Below are 23,631 nucleotides of genomic sequence, written 5' to 3' on the forward strand. Positions count from 1 at the left end.
CTAGTAACCACTGCAAGATGGACCTAGCCCATCAAAAACCCTTTAGATTTTAAAGGATATGCATAAGGTTATTTGCAGGTCTCTGAAGAGCTAAGATTATTTTCACTATTTACAGTTTCCTTGTTTTCTCTGTAGGCTATACGACTTCCTACATTTTTCCATTATAAAAAATATACAAGACTGACGTCACTTATCCTCAGTAATTCTGCTTTTTCTGGGGTTAGCACGTGCAAGTCCTCGGATAAGTATCCTCGACCATTTCAGGTGGCTATCCAATGAACCCCTGACGTCACGTGCGTCTAATGAAACGGTTAGATTAGAAATCCTACTTGTGGGAAAATTAATCAGATAAGTGCTCGAACGCGGTCACCATGTCTTTTCTCAGAGCCATTTCTCTTTTCCTTCGTTAAAAACACTTGGACTCCTTCATTTGGTGTCCTTCTGGCTTCAAAACTGGTTGATTCTCCTCCATGGCACCGAAGTTATATTCTTCCAAGGGTGAAAAAGAACTGTTTGGGCTATTTTATATGGACCGAATAAGGGAAGCATAGGGTCCTACTACATTTCTCCCGCAATTTAAGAGTAAATACTCAGAAGGTACGCCTATGGCTCTTGCGACACCACTCTCCCTTTCTTCTGCTTGTCAACTCTTCTTCTTACCATTTTCAGGACATTTTTTATAAAACATTGAGAGTTCAGAAGAAGTCAATAATCCTCTTGAAGATTCATCTCTCTTCCTGGGCTGGGACGTCTGGTACTAGCAACAGCTTAATATCTTCCTGAAATCCCAACTTCTAGGAGGTTCTTTTAAGCTCGGAGGAGATTGCTGCTAACTTTTTGTAGTCAAAAAGTTCGTGGTAACAAACTGTAGTAAGGAGCAACGCAGCTTAATAGTGACCGAAACTCTAAAAATGGAATTTTGATACCAATAGTTACATCAAAAGAATTGCATTTTAATGCTATTTTTAAATATATAAGTTTCATTAAGACCAGTTATACCCATCAAAAGTTACGAGCCTGAGAAAATTTTCCTCATTTTAGAAAATAGGGGGAAACACCCCCTAAAAGTCATACAATCTTAACAAAAATCACACCATCAGATCCAGCGTTCAAGAAGTTTCAAGCTGCTATCTACAAAAATGTGGAATTTCGCATTTTTTGCCAGAAGACAGATCACGGATGCGTGTCTATTTGTTTTTTTGTTTTGTCTTTTTTCCCGGGGGTGATCCTATCGACTGAGCGGTCCTCGAATGTCTCGAAAGGGCTCATTCTGACGGAAATTAAAAGTTCTAGTGCCCTTTTTAAGTGACCAAAAAATTGGAGGGCACCTAGGCCCCCTCCCACGCTATTTTTTCCCAAAAGTCATCGGATCAAAATTCTGAGATAGCCATTTTATTCACCATAGTCGAAAAGCCTAATAAGTATGTCTTTAGGGACGACTTATTCCCCCGCAGTCCCAGTTCGAGGGGCTGCAAGTTACAAACTTTGACCTGTGTTTACATATAGTAATGGTTACTGGGAAGTGTACAGACGTTTTCAGGGGGATTTTTTTGGTTTAGGCGGGAGAGTTTAGGATGGGAAGGGGGGGTTACGTGAGAGGATACTTCCATGGAGAAACTTCTCATAGGAGAAGGGAATTTCAATGAAGGGGGCGCAAGATTTTCTAGCATTATTTGAAAAAGCAATGAAAAAATAAATATGAAAAGTTTTTTTTCCACTGAAAGTAAGGAGCAGCATTAAAACTTAAAACGAACAAAAATTATTACGCATATGAGGGGTTTACCTCCTCGTTATACCTCACTCTTTACGCTAAGGTATTTTTAGTAATTTCGACTATTTATTCTACGGCCTTTGTGATTAAGGACATGTGACAAAATCTAAGCTTTAGCGTAAAGAGTGAGGTATCGACGAGGGTTGAACCCCCTCATATATGCAATAAAACATACGAATATAGAAGGTCGCTAAATAAGTTAATTTGTAAGTTACGTATGTTTTTCACCAATGAAAACATTTGTAAAAAATTAAAAGTTCTAGTTGCTTTTTTAAGTAATCAAAAACTTGGAGGGCAACTAGGCCTCCTCCCTCGCTCTTTTTTCTCAAAATCGTCCGATTAATTGCAATTAATGAATATGCAAATTTTGTTTTGATTATTTATGTGCGGAGAGCCATGATCAAAATATGCATTAATTCAAAAACGTCCAGAAATTAAATAAAATAAAAACAAGTTTTCTTAAATGAAAGTAAGGAGCATCATTCAAACTTAAAACAAACAGAAATTACTCCGTATATGAAAGGGGCTTTTCTTTCTCAACGCCCCGCTATTTACGCTTAAGTTTCTTACTGTTTCGAAAATAGAGTTAAAAGAAAGAGTCAAACTTCAGCGTAAACAGCGGGGCGTTGAGGAGGAAAAGCCCCTTTCATATACGGAGTAATTTCTGTTCGTTTTAAGTTTTAATGTTGCTCCTTACTTTCACTTAAAAAAACCTGTTTTTTTATTTTATCAAACAGGGGATGCTTAACAGTTAAACCTAAATCCTGCATGGAATTCCTCTCTCCCTGAACAATCCTATACTTTCTGAGAAAATAGCTTACTTCCAGAGAATTGCTGACAATCCTCCTTAGCTTACTTCCATTTGAAAAAAAAGACTTACTTTTCTTATAATTTCTTGCCGTGTTTCAAATCATTCGGTGGAAATCACCCCTCCCGACAATTTAAAGTTTTCCAGCAGAAAATTTCCCCATCAAGAATTGTTCCCACAGAAAATTTCCTCATGGAGAATTTTTCCCACAAAAATCACCCCACAGCAATAGAAAATGAATTTTTTACTTCTCAATAGCATAAGATATATGTGAACAGTAAGCACAGTTCATAACTTTCAACTTATAAACAAGGGGCTGTAAGGGGTCATTTCATCCCCAGCGGAATGGTTGTTTGACCTTTAAACTATGCTAAACGAAATTGCTATCTCAAGTTTTGATTAGTCATTTAGTCAGATTTAGTCAGATAAGTAATCAGACATGTAAAAGAACATGGGGTAAGTGAAAAAGTAACGTATAGAAGAAGAAGAAGGCAGGCACGAATTTTTATTTTTCATAAGTCTACAAACTTGAGATTCATATTCCAAATGACAGATGCGGACAAAACAGCCAGATCTGTTTTTGGTGAGATCTAGCTTAAGCCCTCCCTTTTCTACATTTCATTAAGCCTAGGATGGGGCTAGATACACTGTTTGAACATCTAATCAACAGTTCACTCATCGTAAAATTTCATTTAGGCTGGGACTATAAGTCTACCACCTTAAAAGTAGGTTTTGTGCTTTCATTTTTTGTAAGAAAACGCTTTAAAAATTTTTACCCTACTGTAAAACCTTCTGTGTCAGGGACTAACATTACTGCAGGAGTATTCTACATGTGGGGGAGCAGAAATTTTACAGGAGAGGTTGGGTATAGACTAGGCCTAATAAGAACTTCTTACCTAGAAAATAAGACTCATGCTAGAATGTATCAAAAAACAAATTGATCATAGAAAAAAACCATTCTAGAGAGGGCAAAGGATCCCACCAGTGTTAATCCATTTGATCTTCACATTATGACTTTTCAAACCAATTTCTGAAAGTTTTCTTCTCCATCTTTGTAGGCTACATCCATTCCCAGCTATGTTTTTGGGTGTCCAGATAGCTGTTGATTCATTGACCCACCAAACAGTTATATCTATGGATCCAAGGTTCATTTCTAGGACTGAATCTGTTCTTTATTTAGGTTAATGACCTCATTGTTAGGGTACTAAAACAATAGTATGTTATTGTATTATTTATGTCACCCCAGGTCTTTCCAGTGGCAGATCCAGGAGCTCCCCCCCTAATGTAGTGCCAGTTTTAGGGTTGGAGCTGCTTGGTCTGGTTTGGGTTAGGAGGATGTAACACTTTAAAGCTATATTTTGTAATTGGTATTTAATAGTTGAGTAATTAACAAGTTTTAATTGTTAAGACTTTGTTTTTCCAAACAAATTGAAACAAAGTCTCAGTTACTTTGTGTAGTCTGGTAGATTTTACTGATGACACATACTGCCTAAAAGTATTTCACTAAATTCATATTTATCAAGGGAATCTATAACAAGGAGGGGAATTTGGAACTGCAACTTTTTCAGACTGTCAAAATAATATTTCAGGATTGTGCTCTCACAACAGGGCTGAAAACGTTGATGTTTAAACTTTTTTTATACTTTGAAAGATTTTTTTTAGTCTTGCTACACTATAGAGATCAAGAAATTAATATCTTTCCTTATTTTGGCTGTCATGAAATTTGGACTTACTTTTTTTTGCAAAGGAGAGTGGTTTTTACAACACTGGTGTTGTTTAGGGGATTTTTATAACAGAAAGTAAATACATGAGTAAATATTTAAAACTAAGTATTCAAGTCAAAATACTCCTTCAAATGTTGGAGTAATCTTTTGAAGAAAAATAGATTTCCAAAAAAAAAAATGTTCATAAAAGAAGGCAACTCATTATGTGTTTATTTTATTTTATTTTTTCCTTTATCTAGCCTGTTTAGATGGGTCTGTTCTCAGTTTGAATAAGGGGAATGGCATTGATTTTTTTTTTCAACATTTACTAATCAGATCTTGAAGTGGAAATTCATGCAAGCATGGATACAAGGGGGAATTGTCCCTCCCCCTAAAAAGAATCCTTCCTAAATTATGCTATTGAGTACTATATACAAGAAAAAAAAGCCTAAAAAATTGATTGTTTTCTGAAGTAAAAACAATGAAACATCACTGCAATAAAATTGTTCAAAGACATTATGTGTTATAAATGCAAGACTGAAAGGTGTGCAGACCCTATACAAGAAGGTTGGACAGCAATGGTGCTGTAGACAGCAACAGTGCTGTAGCCTGTATAAGTGTGCAACAGCTGGCATCACTAATCACTGCTCCCTGGAGACAGAGACACAGATGAATTGTAGTCTATGTAATACATACATCCAAATATTAGATTAGATTAATTTATTTCAAAAACATGTATACAAAACATTTTGCTGCACCTGCTAAGAAAGCCCCAAGGGGCTTGTTGGCAGCAGGTGGCAGTCATCTCTACTCTACATATTACTACATACAAAGATTCTACTTACGACACTCACACATTATTACTATACTTTTGCATCATTACCATACTATTCTTTTGCAAGGAAAAATCTCTTAACAACAGCCTTGAAGGAAGCCAAATGACTCGAATTTCTTATTTCAATTGGAATAATATCCCATACAGAGGGGGCAAAATTTCTAATCACGAAACAAGCTCTAGCTGTATTTCTAAATGGGTGTACCAGATTTGATGCCCCTTGTGTATCGTGGCTATGAAGATCACAATTAATGGAGAACAAATTTTCGAAAGAAGAGGGAAGTATATTATTAACAAATTTATATGTGAAAATACTAATTTGGTAGTCTCTTGTTTTTGAAATATCAAAAAGTTGATTCTTAGTATAAAGTTCATTGATATTATGAGTAAATAAAGTTTTAGGTAATAAAAGTTTAATGGCTTTATTTTGGATTTTTCGGATTTTTTTATAACATGATACAAAATTACTAGCCCATAAAGAGTAACCATAGCAAATATGTGGGTAAAAAATAGCAAAATAAAGTAACCAAAGAATTTTATAGGATACTAGGTTTTTAACTCGGCAAAGCACACCCAGAGATCTGGACAACTTTGAAGCTATAATATTTGAATGTGTTTTCCATGATAGATTTTCATCAATCATAAAACCTAAATACTTTGTTACCTTTACTCTTTTTATTTGATTTCTGTTTATTATTAATTCTAAATTAGTTTCAATACTAGATATCCGAGAAAATAGAATGTAGTTAGTTTTATTATAATTTAATGTCAAAAGATTGAAATCTGCCCACTCAATAAACTCGATCATTGCCTTTATCATTTTATCAAAAAGTGGATCAACTGATGGAGCAGCTACAAGTAAAAGAGTATCGTCTGCAAAAAGGATTATACCAGCCTCTGACAAATAATACTTAATCCAATCTATAAATATTAAAAATAAAAGAGGACCTAGTATAGAGCCCTGGGGTACTCCGCAAGTTATCGTACTAGCTTCAGAAGTAAAACACCCATTCACCACAACCTGCTTTCGGTCACTTAAATAAGATTCAAACCAAGACAAACTCTTTCTGGTAACACCATTTTTTCCAGCTCAAGTAATAACTGTTTATGGTCAATTGTGTCAAAAGCCTTTTTCAAATCCAGGAATAAAGCAGCTGGAATCAGACCCGCTTCAAACGACGTATTTACCCAGTCAACAAGTTTAATGGTTGCCATTTCTGTGGACATTTTTTTTTTCTAAAACCAAATTGAGTATTTATAAGAATTGTATTATTTTCAACGTAATCAGTTAGCCTGGATCCTATCACCTTTTCATATATTTTTGAAAAAAAGGGAGGATAGAAATGGGTCTTTTGTTTGAAGGGTCATCTCTCTTACCTCCTTTGTGCAAGGGAATTATTTTAGCCACCTTCAAAACTTCCAGGAAAATTCCTTTTTCCATAGACTTATTAATCAAATTACATACAACTGGTGTTATAACTGATTTAACTGATTTAGCAATCTTAAGAGAAATCCCGTCTACGCCACTTGAGTTTGATTGGATTCTATGCATAATTGTACTCACTTCACTTATGCTACAATCATTAAAAACCAGCTGATTTTCTACTGGAATTTCCGACTGAACTATTTTGGGAGGCTGCTTAATTCTTTTCTGAGCATCGTCACAAAGTTTTGCTCCCTCACTAGAAAAATAATCACAAATAATTCACAACATCATTTGGGGTAGTCAAATTCCCCCTCTCTGTTTGTAATTTATTAATAACTTCTATTTTACCCTTTTGACCCAGGAGTGAATTTACTGTTTTCCATATTTTTTTCATATCACATTTATGCTTCATAAATTCATTTTGTAAATACATTTTTTCAGCTTTCCGTTTTAATCCGTTTAAAGTATTCCGGTAATTTTTAAACTGCTGAAAATTAATGACAGATGGTTCACCTAGGTATATTTTATACAATTCATTTTTCCAACTTAAGAATTTAGAATGCCCTGTGTAATCCATGGTTTCTTTGGGAATTTCGTACTACCTCTTTCAAGTCTTCTTAGAGGACACGTATCATTCAATATCTTTGTAAATATTGCAACAAAAATATCATATGCAACCAATGGGTTATCTTCTTCAAAAACTGAAGTAAAATCTGCATCATCCATTTCTCTCTCAAATTTTTTTAAATTATCTTTTCTTAAATCACGAAAATATGTTTTATTTATTTGACAACTCTTATTTATAATCCTGTAAGATTTTTTTATTTTACTAAGAAGAAAAAGATGGTCGGATCCATCCATGAGTAGAACATCAGCATACAAACTTTCAAGCAGCTTTCCATCCACAAATATATTATTGATAAGAGTCGCAGACTTATCAGTTACTCGTGTAGGAATAGCTACCAGGGGGTACTGGAATGATGAAATCATAGAGTTAAGAAAATCTAGGTGGCTTGTACTTTTAAGGAGGTCAATATTGAAATCCCCCATTACTACTTTATATTTATGATCATTACTAAATTTCTCCATTAAATGCTCCATTTCCTCAATAAAAACTTCCTCATTAAATGACGGTGTCTTATAAACTAAACCAACAACTACATTTTTATCAGATTTATCTTCTATTTCAATAAAAAGAGTCTCAAGTCTTCCTTCAAGCCAAAGTGAGAGATCCTCCCTTACCCAATACGAAACTCCTTCCTTTATCAACAAAGCCAGACCACCTCGCTTCATAACCTGTCGTTATGGAGCGATCAGTAATTTCCATTACTGAAATTGAAGAAAATCAAGACTCCTTCACCAATGCTATAAATGTTTGCCTCATTGCTAGCAGCCTTGTGGCATCATATGAAGTAAATTGACAATGATATCAGTTCATTTACCAGCATCTGCCTCATTTGGTGGCTCTGAAATAGCTTAAGGTTACCTTTGAAATATAGTTAAATGATGAGTTTTAGAAGTCAATGTTTCTTTTAGTAGTAATTTTTACAATTATTTTATGTTATATGTAACTTTTTGGAAAGCTTACCTATTCTTTTTCTAGGTTTAATGCTAAATCCTAGCCATAATTTCAAATTTTTATTTTTTAGCTCAATAGAGATATCAAGATTTAAGTTTTTGAATTGAATATCTGAAGATTTCAACACATAATTGTTATTTTTTTTAAGAAGTATTTTGGCACTTATGTTTAGTTTGAAGTGCATACCTACATGTATCTTTGTTAGAGTTCATGTTTTTCTGAAAACTTTGGTCTTTATTTGAATATTTTAGGATGAATAGAAGAGGAAATACTAATAAAGAGCTGTAAAGTGACAGGATTAACCACTATAAACGTTCTACAAAATATTGAGGTAGAAATTACTGGTGTAATAAATGGATATGGTGGGAAAAGAAAGAGAAAATAGACTTTTTCTTATAAAATTGTGAAATATCAAACTTGAAAGGTGGAAAGATATACTACATTGTTATGGAAAGTGAAGTTTTTGTTAGTAAATTTTGAGACTTTGTCAAAGTTCACACTGTTTAATAAAAAAACATTTTCAAAAAGCAAAATTGATTAGTTAGTGTTTTATTGCCTATACTTAAAGCCCTTGTTTTAAATGTCCTCTATGTATTTCTATATCTTTGTTCTATGTTTCTTGTTACATCCCTAAACAAACTAATATTTAATGTTTAATTTTTTACACATATATGATCTTAGTCCTCATTTCCTGCTCTTCATTGGCATCATAATTACTAAACAAGGCCATATGAATACGGCAGTGCAAAGACTAAAAATTATGCAGAAAATATTAAATATCATGTTTTTTTGTAGATGGTGAATACCTTTTTATTTTTTTGTGGTGGGATGGTTTTTAAAACTTACAATTTTTGTGTCAAGATTTTTACATCATTTCAATTTCAACAGATTTATTAGAACTTTAACCACCACCAGATTTTATATTAAATTTACAACCATTTCCACTTACCTACCTACAATGTATAATTGTTGAGGTTCTCTTTAAATTGCTGGCATTTCTTTGCATGTTTATCAGAGCAAACTATTAAGTGCCCCCTGCTAAAAAAAAAAAAAAAAAAAAAAAATCCTGGATCCATCTCTTGATCTTTCCATGCCAAAATATTGTAGATTACAATCAATGAATAAGCACATCCAACAGTACCATGTTACTGCTGTTATAAGTGAGCCTAATGTCAAAATTGTTAATTTGTTTCAAGGAGTAATTTTTGTTTGAATGCTAACTGCCTGACCATGAATATTGACCATTCAGTCTTTATGATCTTTACTTGGATTTCTCAGGCTTGCCCTCAAATGTCTAGAATCCGTTTTCCACAGGGCTATATCAGTAGACCTAAACACTGGTTTGCTAAAGTAAACTGAGCCCTAGGGCTCATAAAATGAATGTTTACCACCAGGAAGCCATGTGTGGTCAAGAAGCTTTACACAACTATTTTATATCCACATCTGGAATTATCCAGGCAGCTCTTCATTATAAAATGGACATTAAAACACTCAAGGATGAGCAACCAAGCTCATACCAGCTTTGCAAGACAAGCTGTATGAGGAGCACCCTGTGTCCCTCGAACTTTCTGCCCTGGTCCATTAAAGGAAGAGGAGACACAATTGCTACTTGCAAATTGATTGAAAACAACCTCTCAAGTCAAGTTTTCTCATCATCCCTTGCAAATACAACAAGAGGTCACACAAAGTCTCTTGTTGCCATCAACTTTGGTGCCAGATATGATCAATTAGCAATCTAAAAGTGTATCTCTTTTTTGTTCTAGCATGTCTCCTTTTGAACAGGTCCAATTCTCAACCTTCGCTGAAAATAGTTCTTGCTTCATAATCTGCAGAAAAATGGCAGTTAAACACACTTTGAAAATGCTTCCAATATACTTTACTCCATTATCCCTCCCCTTCAATTTGTAAATATGTAGCACAAATTTTATATTACCTGTGTGTTCTTGCGTTTCTTGATTTCATCACTGTTTATTCAATTTATGGACACACAGGTTGAAACAAGGATGATACACATGAGGTAAATTTATATATATATATATATATATATATATATATATATATATATATATATATATATATATATATATATTACATGATACTTTAACTAGGAAGGGAGTGAATGTATCACTTAATGCTCTTTTTTCATGTTCTTCAAATTCAAGCATTTCCAAAATAATCACTTCTGAAGTAAATTTCATTTTTTCCCTTTAAGGGGTTAAAAGGGCTCAAAGAAGTCCATAGTAACTAAAAGTTAAAAGTGTGTTTTTCTAAAAAAAAAAAAAAAACTGGGTAGTAAGGATGGATTTCTATTTGTTGCTGATTCAGGAATGGTAATTATTATTTTCATTACCATAGTGTTACTAGCAAAATGTTGTCTTGAAAATAAGTTTGTTAGAATTTTAAAAAGAGCCTGAATCCCCATTGAAACTGAAATCAGTTTTTTGTGATGTCATGTGGTTACTATTACCTGTTTTTTTTTGCGCCTTTAAGGGCTAAAAGGGAATATGCCCCAGAAGTAATTATTGAATTTGGAAAGAACATAAAAAATACATTAAACAATGTATTCAATAACTCCCTAGTTAACTTATTTGAACATGTAAACATTTACCAGGAAATATATAATTTTGTGCACATTATGAGGGGTTGGGGGTAAGGTATAATGAAAGTGCCTTCAAAATGTGTTAGTTATATTTTTTTGCATATTAATAATAATAATTTATTTGTGACCCACTTGAAACCATGGAGCATAAGACAAACACACAGAAAAAAAAACTACTTTTGATAACACATTAAATTACTGTAGAAAACATTTTAGAAGACCATGAAAAGGGTTAATAGTAAAATTTGTATTCGTATTATGAAGTAAGAATTGTTTCCATAACATGTCTCCTTCTCAATAGCCCCAGTTCTAGGCTTAACCTATACCACTTAGGCTTTTGTATTTTCAATTGCTTGAATCTTTTCTCCTTATTGATTTAACAGGAAACAGTAGGCTAAAAAGTAAGAAAATAGTTTTGCCTTTTGAAGTCAACATATTATCACACTTGATTCTTTTTATTAATGCTCTTCCCAAACCTGACTAATCACTTCACATGCAAATGCTACCCCCCCCCCCCTGATGGCCCCATATATAGCCCATAGAATATATAAACTAGGAAATATTACTTTATAGTATATGCTGGGTATTATATTTAGAAAGAGCACACAAATAGAAGTTAAATAGTTTGTCTCTGTGTCAGTTATAGAATCTTGTATATATATTCAGTGAATGAACAAACAGTAGCCTATGTAGCCTATAATCCAGGCTATATGTTTGCACATTAAGGAGTGGGTACTAAAGTAAAACACTGCATTTAGGAATTATACAATGTAAAATGATTCAGAATTAAAAAAAAAGTTTCCAGATTTTAAATTGCTTCCTTATGGAGAGTAGGATTACAGAAATGATATCTTCACCATTGGATGTTTTAGCTTTGGTGTTTTAACAGTATGTAGTGGAAGCAATTTTAAATGGTCTGATAGACTACATTCTTTAAGCTTGGAAAATACTGCCCTATCTTGGACATGGTATCTTATAGTTAGAACTAAGTATCTAAATCATAGACTAGCTTTCATTGATATTTGCAATCTAAGGTAAGGGTTTTGAAGCTGAATAATTATAGTCAAATAGGTTAGACGTAACAGTAACTTTTGTTGAAGTTTAAATGAAAAAGAAAGCTTTTCATTGATTTTTGCGAGCCAATCCTAACTAGCCTTGTCCCAATTATACAAAACTACCTACATTATATCCAAGATTGGGAATCTAGCCTACTATCCATGCTTATGTACAATGTATTTTAATCAAAGTATTTGTTTATGTATATGTAATATAGTGATGGATTTTGGAAAAGATTTCTCCAGCAGTCATGCAGAAAGAGATATGAATCAATCAATTTATTTCTGACCGTCAGCAAAACAAAGGAGGGTTTGTAGCTCTAGTGAGAGAGTAATACGAAATATAAGAAATAAAAATAGAAAATAAATAACAATGGAAAGAGTGATTACAATCAACAAACACTAACATAACTACTTACTATACAAAGAGGGAAGACCACTGGCAGTTGAGTTTCCTAGCGGAGGATTTGAAATCTTCCAATCTTTTATCAATAATGTTTGCAGGCAGAATCAATTTAAATTTTGTACCAGAGAAGAGTTACTGATCCAATGAGGCAGACGCAGCAGATACTTGGTGAATTTAAAATACATTTGGTTAATATTTTTTTATTTGAAGCAGGAAAAAATTTCCAAATGGGGGATATAGCAAGAAGATGGGGCACATTTAGACTGTTGTAAAGTTTGGAAAGGTGAAACCAACTAAGATTTGCAATATTAGATGCAAGCAAAGCATATGTGATTCAAATCTTTTTAGCAAGGTTTTGAATTACAAGCTTAATGGTGTCTTTAATACTTCGTCCAATAGAGATAAATAAGGCTATCAGAAAATAGAATTGATGTTTCAGAAAGTTCAAGTCGTATGTCAGAGTTACCCTTAAGATCGAAAGCAGTTGCTACGGTTTTATTGACATTAATATTCAAACCGATTTGCTGATATTGATACTGGAGTTTTGAAAATGTTCTCTTACTTCCCAAAAAGGTGCTACTTTGATTCAAAATGTCTTCAGCATAGGCAAATAAAGAAACATCAATTCCACCATAAATCCACGTGCATTTGACAGAGCATTGGGCAGCAGAAACTGAGTTAATAAAAAGAGCAGGGGAAGTTAAACCATCCTGTCTGACGCCCTTAAATATATTGATAAGATCCGAACCCCCTTTTATTTTAGCTCTAAGATGGCTCTACATATAATGGAGGCATTTAATAATAGAAGGATCAATCCCTCTTTTTATAGCTTCTGACAAAATCTGGGCAAATACGCACAAATCACTAGATCTTTCCACATCAGTTAGAACATTAAAAAGGGCATAAAGATCATACTCCGATCTTAATTCTTTCTGGAAACCAAACTGATGCAGAAGAACATAACACTTATCTTCAAGATCTTTTTTTTTCCTTGTTGGGAATGGGAGTGAGCTGGCCAATGCAAAACTGTTGTGACACCATACTTGAAGAAATTGACATTTGAAACAACAGCAAGAGGTGCTGCACAAGTAAGTCACTAGCTTTTTCAAAATATTTAGCAGAGACCAGATCAACACCAGCGGATGTTTTTTCCTTGATCTTTCTTAAAGCGGACATTACATCAGAAGGAGTAATTGCAAAGGTAGACAGCTGGAATTTACTCAAGTTACTGTCAAGCTCTTTTTCAAATTTACTTCCAGTTGACAGATCAGGTGACGACAGTTCACTTTTATAATAATCAATCCACTTAATTTCAGAAATTTTACAAGTAGAGTTCTGCCCATAACATTTAAGATTTTTCCACAAAAAAGAAGGATCACTCGCTATACTATCTACATTTTTTTATATCAGCATCTTTTTATGGTCCTTAAGAGCTCTTGCAAATTTTCTTTTTGTTCTCAAACGCAAATTGTATACTATACCAGACCACGGCCTATCACAATCATTCCATATTCAAAGCGATAGCTTAGCTGATTCACATGCTGAAACAAGATTTGAGTTTTTTGACCAATCAGCCACTTCTGTTTTCTTTTGCGAGCTTGTCTTGTTGGAACCGAAAATAAGTTCTGCACATCGAAGTGCGTGAATTATTTCCGTAAGATAGCTGGTAATCTGAATTTCAGTCTCACACTCACTAAGATAAGAACTACAGTCGGGGCTAAGGAGATGGAATGGAATCTTGATTTTATTAAGTAGCTAGTCAAACTCTAACATAAATAACTAGCAATTAATGCGGCTCCAATCTCGGATATCAAACCATTTTTTGAAGTTAGAAGTTTTGATAGTATTGATGCACTCAATATATACACAGATTGGAAGGTGATCACAGCAAAAGACCAGGTGATTTTGAAGAAGTCTTTCCAATAAGAGACAAGAGTGGTCATAGAGCATTTCAATATTTCTGCTGTGATGCCGTCGTCTCTAATACTAGGTTAAAATAAACAAATTCTTACTTTGTTGCATTCACAAAATTCGATTTATTGGATTCTCAGAGTCTCATTCAGTTTAACTGCACCAAATCTCCCTCCCTCAATGCCTGGCAATAACTTTACTGCTCCCTTGTAATTTTAGATTTTGCTGGTTTGTAATTTTTTTCCTTTTTTTTGTCAAATCCCACCATTAGTTGGTCCATATTGCCAATTAAAAAAAATTGAATATTGCATATGCTTATATTCAAGAACAGAGGAGGGGAGCTTCTTAGCTTTAGAAATTGGAAGCAAGTAAAGATATATCGTTGAAAAGACAATTCCTAGATATAGTATAGACTGTCATCTAGAACAAGGGTTGGCAACTTTTTTTGACTGCGGGTCAGAATCAGCCAAAATGCAAACATTAAAGGAACATTAAGGTTAGGGATATTTTGTTTCATTTTGTTCATGTTCTTTAAAAGTTCTGATCTTGAGTACCATGCTTAGCTGTTCTAGCTGACAGGAGCATATCTTTGATTCTCTCTATTGTTTGTTTTTTTTTATTTGCAAACCCAGTAAATGCTTGTTGGGGACAATTTGTGAGCATGTTTTTCATAATCTTGCCATTTGTAACTTTTCTCCCTTGGTAACAATGTTAAGAGCTACAAGAAAACTGACAAAAGTTTGCATGATTATTGTTGCTAAGAAAACTTTCTAATATTTATTTTTTTTTTCCAAAATTTGAAAACGTTTTTATGTTTTGAACCAAAGTGTCACTCAATTTTTGGGTCCTGTTGGTAATTACATCTGCACATAAAGTACAATTTATTTTTTACCATTTTTATATATCCAAACTTTTCTGTCTCAACATCTTGAAATTACCTTGTTTTTGATTTTTGTTTGATCATGGTAATAATTTTTAATAACACAAACTATTCCACACTATTTAGCTGCATAATTGAATCCCTACTGAATATGATGAATTACTGAGACGTTTACTACTGAACATGATGTACAATGGAAATAATACTACATGCTGCATGCGCAATTACTATTCTTACTGGAGCTTTGTCATCAAACCAGAACGTTGTTCTCAGCATCTGTGTATAACTTATGTTTTACATATTTTTTTTTCTATGTTAATAATTTGTTATCTTTTTTTTGTAAATTGTACTTTTTTTGGGAACTAAAGTGGATCTATTGAAATTAGTAAATGGGTCACTCCGTGACCCAGTAGTCATACGTTGCTGACCTAGGATCTCGAATGTGACCATAGAAAGCTGTTGAGTGAAGTCTAGATAACCTAAACTTTCAGGTATCGAATTACAGCCTGGATTAGAGTTTAGTAGACTCTAAACATAAATATTCATAATATCCTGATTTTTTATGAACATAGAATTATATTATGTTATGATTATGGGTGGGCTTGCCAAACTGAATTTAGGCTTTAGCTGCAAAGGCTCTTTGCCTCTAAATATGTTATGTTGTCTGAAACGTGTTTTTAACATAATATCTTATTGACTCCTTCCAAAGTTGCAGGTTAAAAGAGATTCTATGAAAATAAATATGGCCCTGAGTTCGAATAACAAATATTATTTTGTTTTGAATCCACTTTGAATCCTGGGAGTTGCACCACTAGGACCTTTGAAGGGTGTCAATTTTTGTCCTTAAAGTTATAAAATTGTATGTTAGAATATTTAATTTTAGTCAAGACGCTCTTCCCCTTTTTTTTCAATGTAAATAGAAAAAAAATGATAGATCTTAATTATTTTTTTCTTTTGCTTTGGACCTATCACTTGGGATACTCTATAAATCTGCTATAGCAGGGTACACCCATATATTTGTTTTTTATTTCGTTTGTATATCATTTTTTTATTTTGATGTAACTGTTTTGTGTATAAATGTATTTGTTTATCATTTTAGTTGGTAACATACCATATGATGTCACTGAAGAAAAATTAAAAGAAATATTCAGTGAAGTGGGACCGGTTCTATCTTTCAAGTAAGTAAAAAAAAAAAAAAAAAAAAAAAAACAACTGCATATGTCTGTCGGTAGTCTCTATTTCACACGGAGGACAATTCAAGGCGAAGTGGGGACATCACATTATTATTATTATTATTATTTGTTAATTATAAATTATTAATGATAACACTTGTTTGTTTAAAATCTGATCTGTAAAATATAATTTAAATCTGATCTGTAGCTTTTAGGTTTGCTGAAAGGATTAGCAGATATGCTTTGAATTTTTAGATACTTTTAGGATTTATTTTTATTGAAAGAATATTCATCGGAAGGTTTTTTTTAAGGAGCCTCGTCCCATTTGCCCTTGATTGGCAACAAGCCTGGGCTTTCATCACATTTTTGCTTTTGTTTGCTAGTTTTATTGAAACTTGTGGCGTGAATATCCTAAATTTCTTGGTGCTCTGGAGTTAGTCTAATTTGTTTTTACCCTAGATAGTTACCATTTCCATCAGGGTTTTATCCAGGATCTTTTTCAGGGGGGTACAAAAACTACTCTCAAAAACACATCAAAATTGTTTATATTCATTTTCGTTACATTGTCTGTCCGTTACACTATCTTCTATAAAAAAGGGAAAAAACTAAAAAATAAAGAAGAAAAAGAAAATTAAAGAAGAAGAAAAAACTAAAAAAAAAAACAAAAAAAGAAAAAATCAAAAAAGAAAAAAACTGGAAAAGAAAAAAATTAAAAAAGAAGAAAAAAGTAAAAAAGAAAAAAAAATTGAAAAAAAGAAAAAAAAATCAGTTTTCACCACATGTGCTACAACTAAAAATAGGCGTAACAACAATCATGTCGCGAAATATTAACCCATCAAAGCTTTGCAACGGCACGCGACTTGCCGTAAAAAAAACAACAACAAAAAACAATGGAAAACGTAATAGAGGCGACAATCTTGACAGGGCCTTCCGAGGGTGAGGCTGTTCTTATTCCACACATTCCCATGATTCCAACGGATCTTCCTTTTCAATTTAAAAGATTGCCATTCCCAATTTGATCAGCATTTGCAATCACTATCAGCAAAGCTCAAGGAAAATCATTAGGAAAATGCGATATATGTCTGAATACGGATTGTTTCTCCCATGGGCAATTATATGCTGCATGCTCTAGAGTCTGAAACCTGACAATCTATATGCACAGACATTGGGACTGCGAAGAATCTTGTATATCCACAAGTTTTACGCAGTTAAAAATTAGCACCTTGCATACATGTTACTTTAGAGGAGGAGGGGGGTTAAGCTTGCGGCTCAGAGAGAAACTACCAAAAGGAAGCTATCTGAACATAGAAAACTGCTGCTCAAAAACAACTCTGTAAGTATTCCATGGATCATGCAAATAGATGTAGCAAAGTACTTATTAAGCCATGTGCTAATTGGTGTATTCCTACTACTATTACTAACAACTCACTGAAGCACCAAGCCGTCTGTAATCAACATAGCCATGCACGCTCCTCCCCCTTCCTAGTCTGTTCAAAGCCTCTTTACACCCTCCCAGGAAGTTGCAAGTTTTGTCTAACAGCAAAAACTGTTTTGAAAACAGCAGATAGTTACACACATTTCAACATCAACCGCACCTCACACCTTAAACTCAAAGTTAGTTTGTTTTTTTTCTTTCTTCTGTGTGTGAAATACTTGATGTGCATTGAAGCACTTAAGAGAATATGTTAGCACCTTGCATACATGTTACTTTAGGGGAGGGGGGGATTTAGCTTGCAGCTCAGAGAGAAACTACCAAAAGAAAGCTAAACACTAACCTAAACACTAAAACTAAAACACTAAAAAAAAGAAAAACTAAAAAAGAAAAAAATATTTAGAAAAATTAAAATTAAAAACCAGGGATTACAAGAATTCAAAAACCTTAAAAAAGAAACCAAAACTTCGAAACTTAGTAGATATCATTATTAGAAATTGGACTTGCTTTAATAATCAAATATTTTTGAAAAACTGCAATATGAAAAGAAAGCAAACTGTCTGCGGATAGAACACAAGGGACAATGAGAATCCATATATAGAAGCCTGCCACGTGCCGTGCTAGGGCCGTATATATATATATATATATATATATATATATATATATATATATATATATATATATATATATATATATATATATATACTGATTGATTTTGAAAGTCTTAATATTATTGGGTTTATTAATGTTAAAAAAGGAGAAAACATTTGGAAAGGTTTTTATGTGAGGAGTTTTCTTATGAATTAGTTTCTGTTTGATCTTGATTGACACAGTCTTTTTCATTGGTAAAGGAAAAAATATTTTAAATCTCTTCCGTTCTTCTGTATAAGAATCCATATTTTGGCTCACTATATGTATGTTGGGCAAATTTTTCAATAATTTTCAATAATATATACCCTTTTGAAAACCCGGACTCATATTATCTTTAGATTTAGTTTCACCTCCTCAATTTTCCATGAAAAATAAAACTTAATACCCTATTTTGTTCCAAAGACATTATATTTATACTATTTTGACTGCCTGGATACATTTACACCCTTAGGATTTAGCTCAATAGTAGAAGTAGTATTAGTAGTAGTCGTGAAAGTTTCTACTTAATGCCCTCACTGGTTTTTAAGATATTCCTGATACATCTTATTGATAACCAGCATACATATAGTGCCTTTTGATTTAGTTTTGAGCACAAAAACATTAAAAAAGCGGGAAAAAAACCTAATATAAGACAGATCGATACATCAATACATAACAACAAAAAAGTGGCAAAAACGGACAAAATTTAAATCCGGGCAAAAATCAAAATATGGAAACTTCGCTCCAGAAAAAAAATGACATGCGGATTTAAACAATATGGGAAAAGACTTCTGACATGAAATACGAGAGGGGAGAGAATCCTATAGTTTAGTAGTTAGATTCCAGTGGTTTCTTTTATTTCGCTCTGATTTTTTCCAAAAATAATTAATTTTGGGTCACTATGGGCCGAGGCCCGTCTTTTGGTAGATTGCAGCAACAGCTGCAACCAGGACTAATGACTGCTGCAGTGCTTCTAAAGGAAAGGATTTTGCTTTTCTGTCTTTTCCTTCTAATATTTTAGCTACCGAAATCTTTTTCAATATTTGTAGTTTTTAATTCCACAATAGTATTCTATGTTTTAGCAACTGAAAAGTCGATTTGGCGTCCTATGTGCCGACAATAAGGCTATGAACATTTATTTAATTCAGCTAATAGCAAATAATTATTAGTCGTCTGTATAGTAAATCAAATTAGTACTGTAAATTGGTTAATATATTAAAGTGAAATATATCAGATGCATCGTTGCGCTGCCTAAGTAAAGAGCTATATGGGCACAATGTATTATTTATATAATTTTTTTTGCCAACGCACTAGAATAGTGGCATAGAAAGATTTGTCGTAGAAACTGGAAGGAATTGGAAAGGGAAGGAGCTCATTCGATTGGAATCTGTAAGTTTTAGTCTGTCCATTTTAAGAGTCTAGTCTGTCCATTTTAAGAGTCGAAAGTGACTGGAGGTAACCAGTCCCCTCCCACGTCCATCAATCCCTCAAACAGATTGAATCAAAACGCAAGTCCGCTCGGCACAACTGCTACTCAACTTACTATCTGTAAAATATATAAGTTTGAGCACATATGCCTACAAATTCCAAAGATTATCTGCGACACAAAACTTTCTGTATATTCGTTGAACATTTGTGACGGTGTTTCTGAAAAGCAGTAAAATGTTTTATATCTTCACGATCATTTCGTTTCTCAAAAAAAAGCTGGGCTTTTGATTTTAGTGAATTATTGTAAGTTTATTTCCTCAGCAAACCCGGGAAAAATCCCGTGGTTGTCCCTGTGGTGGTCTTGCTGTTATTTGTAGTCTCCCAGCAACCACACTGAAAACCTCAGACTATTTTGTCGCAGTGTTAATTAATGATTTAACTGTGGTAAACGTCCATCCCCCGATAAATTAGTGGCACCGGCCATCCGAAGTTCGATTTAACACAGTGGCTCAGCAGCTTGCCAGATGCATAGAAGAGTCGATTCTGATGAAATATCGATGTTTGATCATCGGGGACTTCAATTGTGACCTAATAAACGACGTTCTCGGTCTCAGTTAATCAAATCTCTTCTACCAGATTGTTTTTCTCTAATTTGAAAGATAATTCGTACTTTTTTATTACTAATAATATCGTGTCTAGCCTTGTTCATGCTCTGTATTCTGGTATTGACTCAAAATACGGAGCTACTGTATTGAGTGATAGTGTGCATGGTGACCATTGATCCCCTATGTCTGTCATTAACGATCAAAGGAGCAGTCTTATCTTGTGATACCCCCAAATGGAAATTTAGTATTATATGGGAAAATGTTAATGCCCATCTTTTCCGGTACGTGAGTGATGATATCCTAAATAAAATAAAGGCTCGCTATCACCTGTTACAGCTGGAGCTAAATTTTAGTTAAGATGAAATGCGTATACAACTAAATATCTAATGATCTAAGGTTCTACATGCTCTTAAGTGCACGGAGTAAACTCGGTCGATCTCGTAATCCAAATTGGCAGAAAGTATGTGTGGATTCAAAATTTTGGCTTCAAGTTTGGTAAGAGTGTGGGTCAACCAGATTAGGCCCTGTGAACGCAGTACGTTTATATAATACAAAACAGTAGTTTAATCAGACTCTCTGTGAATATTTGGTTGAAAGTAAGCTCGATAGTCCTGAAAAAATGATGAAGTGCAGAATAGTCCTCGATATAGCCAATAAGTCCAATTCTGTTGTGAAAACATGTCCCAGTGCATCTTAAATGGTGGGATCTGCCGATGGGATACCTATTACTGAATGGTATGCCGACTTTTCGGAGCATTTTAAATCTTTTAATCCTGAATTGGCTGCACAGTTTGATCGGAATATGGATTCTATGATTAGGGCGACACTTAAATGTGGCTCTATCGTAATATCACCATTGTCTATCAAATATGTTATTTGGAAACTAAAGATAAGAGTTTTCATCCGGAATAGATTGAATATGTGCTTTTATTAGATGGGATTGCTCGACATTTATAGTACGGTAGTGTGTCTTTGTATGTCCATCTTTCTTTATTGTATCAGATGATTTATGGTGTATTTTAGTGTCAGAAAACTTTTGTACGGGAGCGATTACACCTATTTTAAAGAAGGGGAAGCCTAGCGCAAATTGTACTTCTTACCAGCCGATTACAGTTTCGAGTGTATTGTCAAAGGTATTTGAGTTATTGGTTGTTGATAGCATTGTTGAGCTTTGTAAAATGCCACCATTCCAATTGCAATGTCGTCAACGATTTCGTTGTTTATAGGTACTTCAATCATTGGCTACAATTTTGAAAGATTCTGGAAAATCCTATGAATTTTTGGCAATTGGTGCTTTTGATGTTAGTAATGCTTTCGGGTCGTTAATTCATTCCCATCCAATGTTGGAGCTCCTTAATCGAGCGGTTTTGCCTAATTGTGCCATTGTTTCATATGTGTAAAAATCTTCAAGTCCGGTTGAAGATTGGTAATTCAGTGAATCCTCGTAAGATTAATGTTAGTCTTGAAATTAAGCAAGGAGCTTTCACTTCTCAAACCATTTATGATAATGTGACACTTAGTGCTCAACTCGGAATCCCGACTTCGTGTATTGTAAAGAGTACCGATGTTTCCATTTTGTGTTATGCAGACGATCTGCTGCATTTAAGTTGGTCGGTTGCCAGTCTTCAAAATCGTTTTCCTGTTATAAATGATAATTATTTTTATTATTTAAGAATTAACGACGCTTCTTGACTACTATGGTCCTTGCGTCGGCCCTGCAGTGCATTCCCGCAGCGTGATTCGATCTCTGGGTCCCGTATTACCAAGCTAAGGTCAAATCCACTGCGCCACCACAAAAAAAAATTATAAATGATAATTATATGTGCATGGATTGTTCTTTGAATTCTATGAAGTCGCAAGTTCTGCTTTTTAATTGTCCGCCGGATTTTGTCCATGATGTTGTAAATCGTGGTAGTATAGCTATAAGACCTATAAGGGATCTAATTTACCTAGGCCTTCCAATTGGTTCCTCTGTAGCTGCAACCCATAAGCTAATTATTGCCTGTACAGAGAAGATATTACGCGGTGCATATGCTTTGCTTGTTCTGTCACTGGCAAGCATTACAAAAGTTCTCTTGGGTAAACTGTTTAATGCCGTGGCTTTGCTTCATATACTGTTCCTAGCACTGTTTTGGGTTACTCTGGTCGCCACGGATAAAAAAGAGATTAGGTAACTATTTCTTAAATTTGTTCACTTCCTTCCTCCACTCCCTAGTTGATTTCAAAATTGTTTCCGTCTGAAAAAAAATTTTGGATTGCTGACTGTATTCCTAGTGGTAACGACCTGACCTCTAACCAGTTTAGTAAAAAGATAAAATATTCCTGAATGGGCATTCTTTTTTGATTGGTCTGTAGTTGCTGTTATTTATTTTATGCAAAGTATTTACTTGCATTTCTTGTCTTTCTCTATTTTTGTTCTCCATTATTTTCACTTTTTTGTGTTCATGGGTAATAAAGCGTCTTTCATTCATTCATTGATGTAGTAGATTTTATTGGGAAAGAGGGCATGTTTGACCTTTGTTGTTCAAGAAGACCAAGTGTTTTTAGTGAAGCTCTCAGAGAACGCTGAGGGGACCTTTGTTGTTCAAAAATACCAAGCACATTCAAGTGAAGCTCTTAGAGAATGTCGAGGGGAGTGTTGAACTAAATCAAAACAGGTTCTGAGCACACATGTTTTCAAAAGGGTAAACTCAAGAATGACTGAGGTTGTTAAGTTAAAACACTTTAAATGAATGTTTAGGGGTATGATTCATTGATCAAGGGCATGTCGAGGGGGATGTTGAACTAACCAAAAGGCACTGTGTTAATGCTACTGCTACTGTTACGACTGCATCGACTACTACTTCTACTGAGGTTAAGGATATTAAGTGACACTTTCAGCGAACATTTAGCTGTTTTTTTTTAATAAATCAAAATACACTGTCTTCATTTAAGTTGCCAAAAAGATGCATGAGCGATTTTCCAAGTATAGCTTAGAGTGTTAAGTTGAAACTTTCAGGGTGTGTTGGGAGGGACGTTGAACTAACCAAAATGAACTATACGATTGCTGCTACTTCTGACTTCTGCTACTGTTATTTTTATTATTACTACAACTACTGAGACTATGGGTAGGAAGTTCAAGCTTTTAGAGTATGTTTAGGGAATGTTGAACTAGATGGAAACACACTCTGTACTAGCAGGTTGTCAAAAGGTCTGAAAAATTGAAATATAAGTTTGACAACTGCTACAAGCTATGGCAATATATTGTCTAATAATGGCTCTGAAGTGCGGGCTTTACGGGTTGAAGAATATATGCTGTATGTTTTACAGAAGAAATGTTTAGTGACAGTTTTAGGTAATTGTCTCAATGACCGTATATCAAGTGTACAAAAATGTAATTCAGTACAACTTC

At 34.0% G+C, this 23,631-nt stretch overlaps 1 protein-coding gene across 1 annotated transcript in view; it reads left to right on the forward strand.

Moving 5' to 3' along the window:
* Positions 1-3,055: 3,055 nt before the first annotated feature.
* The window catches only part of LOC136039466 (cleavage stimulation factor subunit 2-like), a 47,357-nt gene continuing 26,781 nt past the window's right edge, over positions 3,056-23,631 (forward strand). Inside the window, exons 1-2 of the mRNA XM_065723233.1 lie at positions 3,056-3,162; positions 16,073-16,151. Of these exons, the coding sequence (XP_065579305.1) occupies positions 3,126-3,162; positions 16,073-16,151 (116 nt within the window). The 5' untranslated portion in view covers positions 3,056-3,125. The remainder of the gene's footprint in view (positions 3,163-16,072; positions 16,152-23,631) is intronic.

This window comes from Artemia franciscana, chromosome 19 (genome assembly GCF_032884065.1).
Source record: "Artemia franciscana chromosome 19, ASM3288406v1, whole genome shotgun sequence".
Classification (NCBI taxonomy): Eukaryota; Metazoa; Arthropoda; class Branchiopoda; order Anostraca; family Artemiidae; genus Artemia; species Artemia franciscana.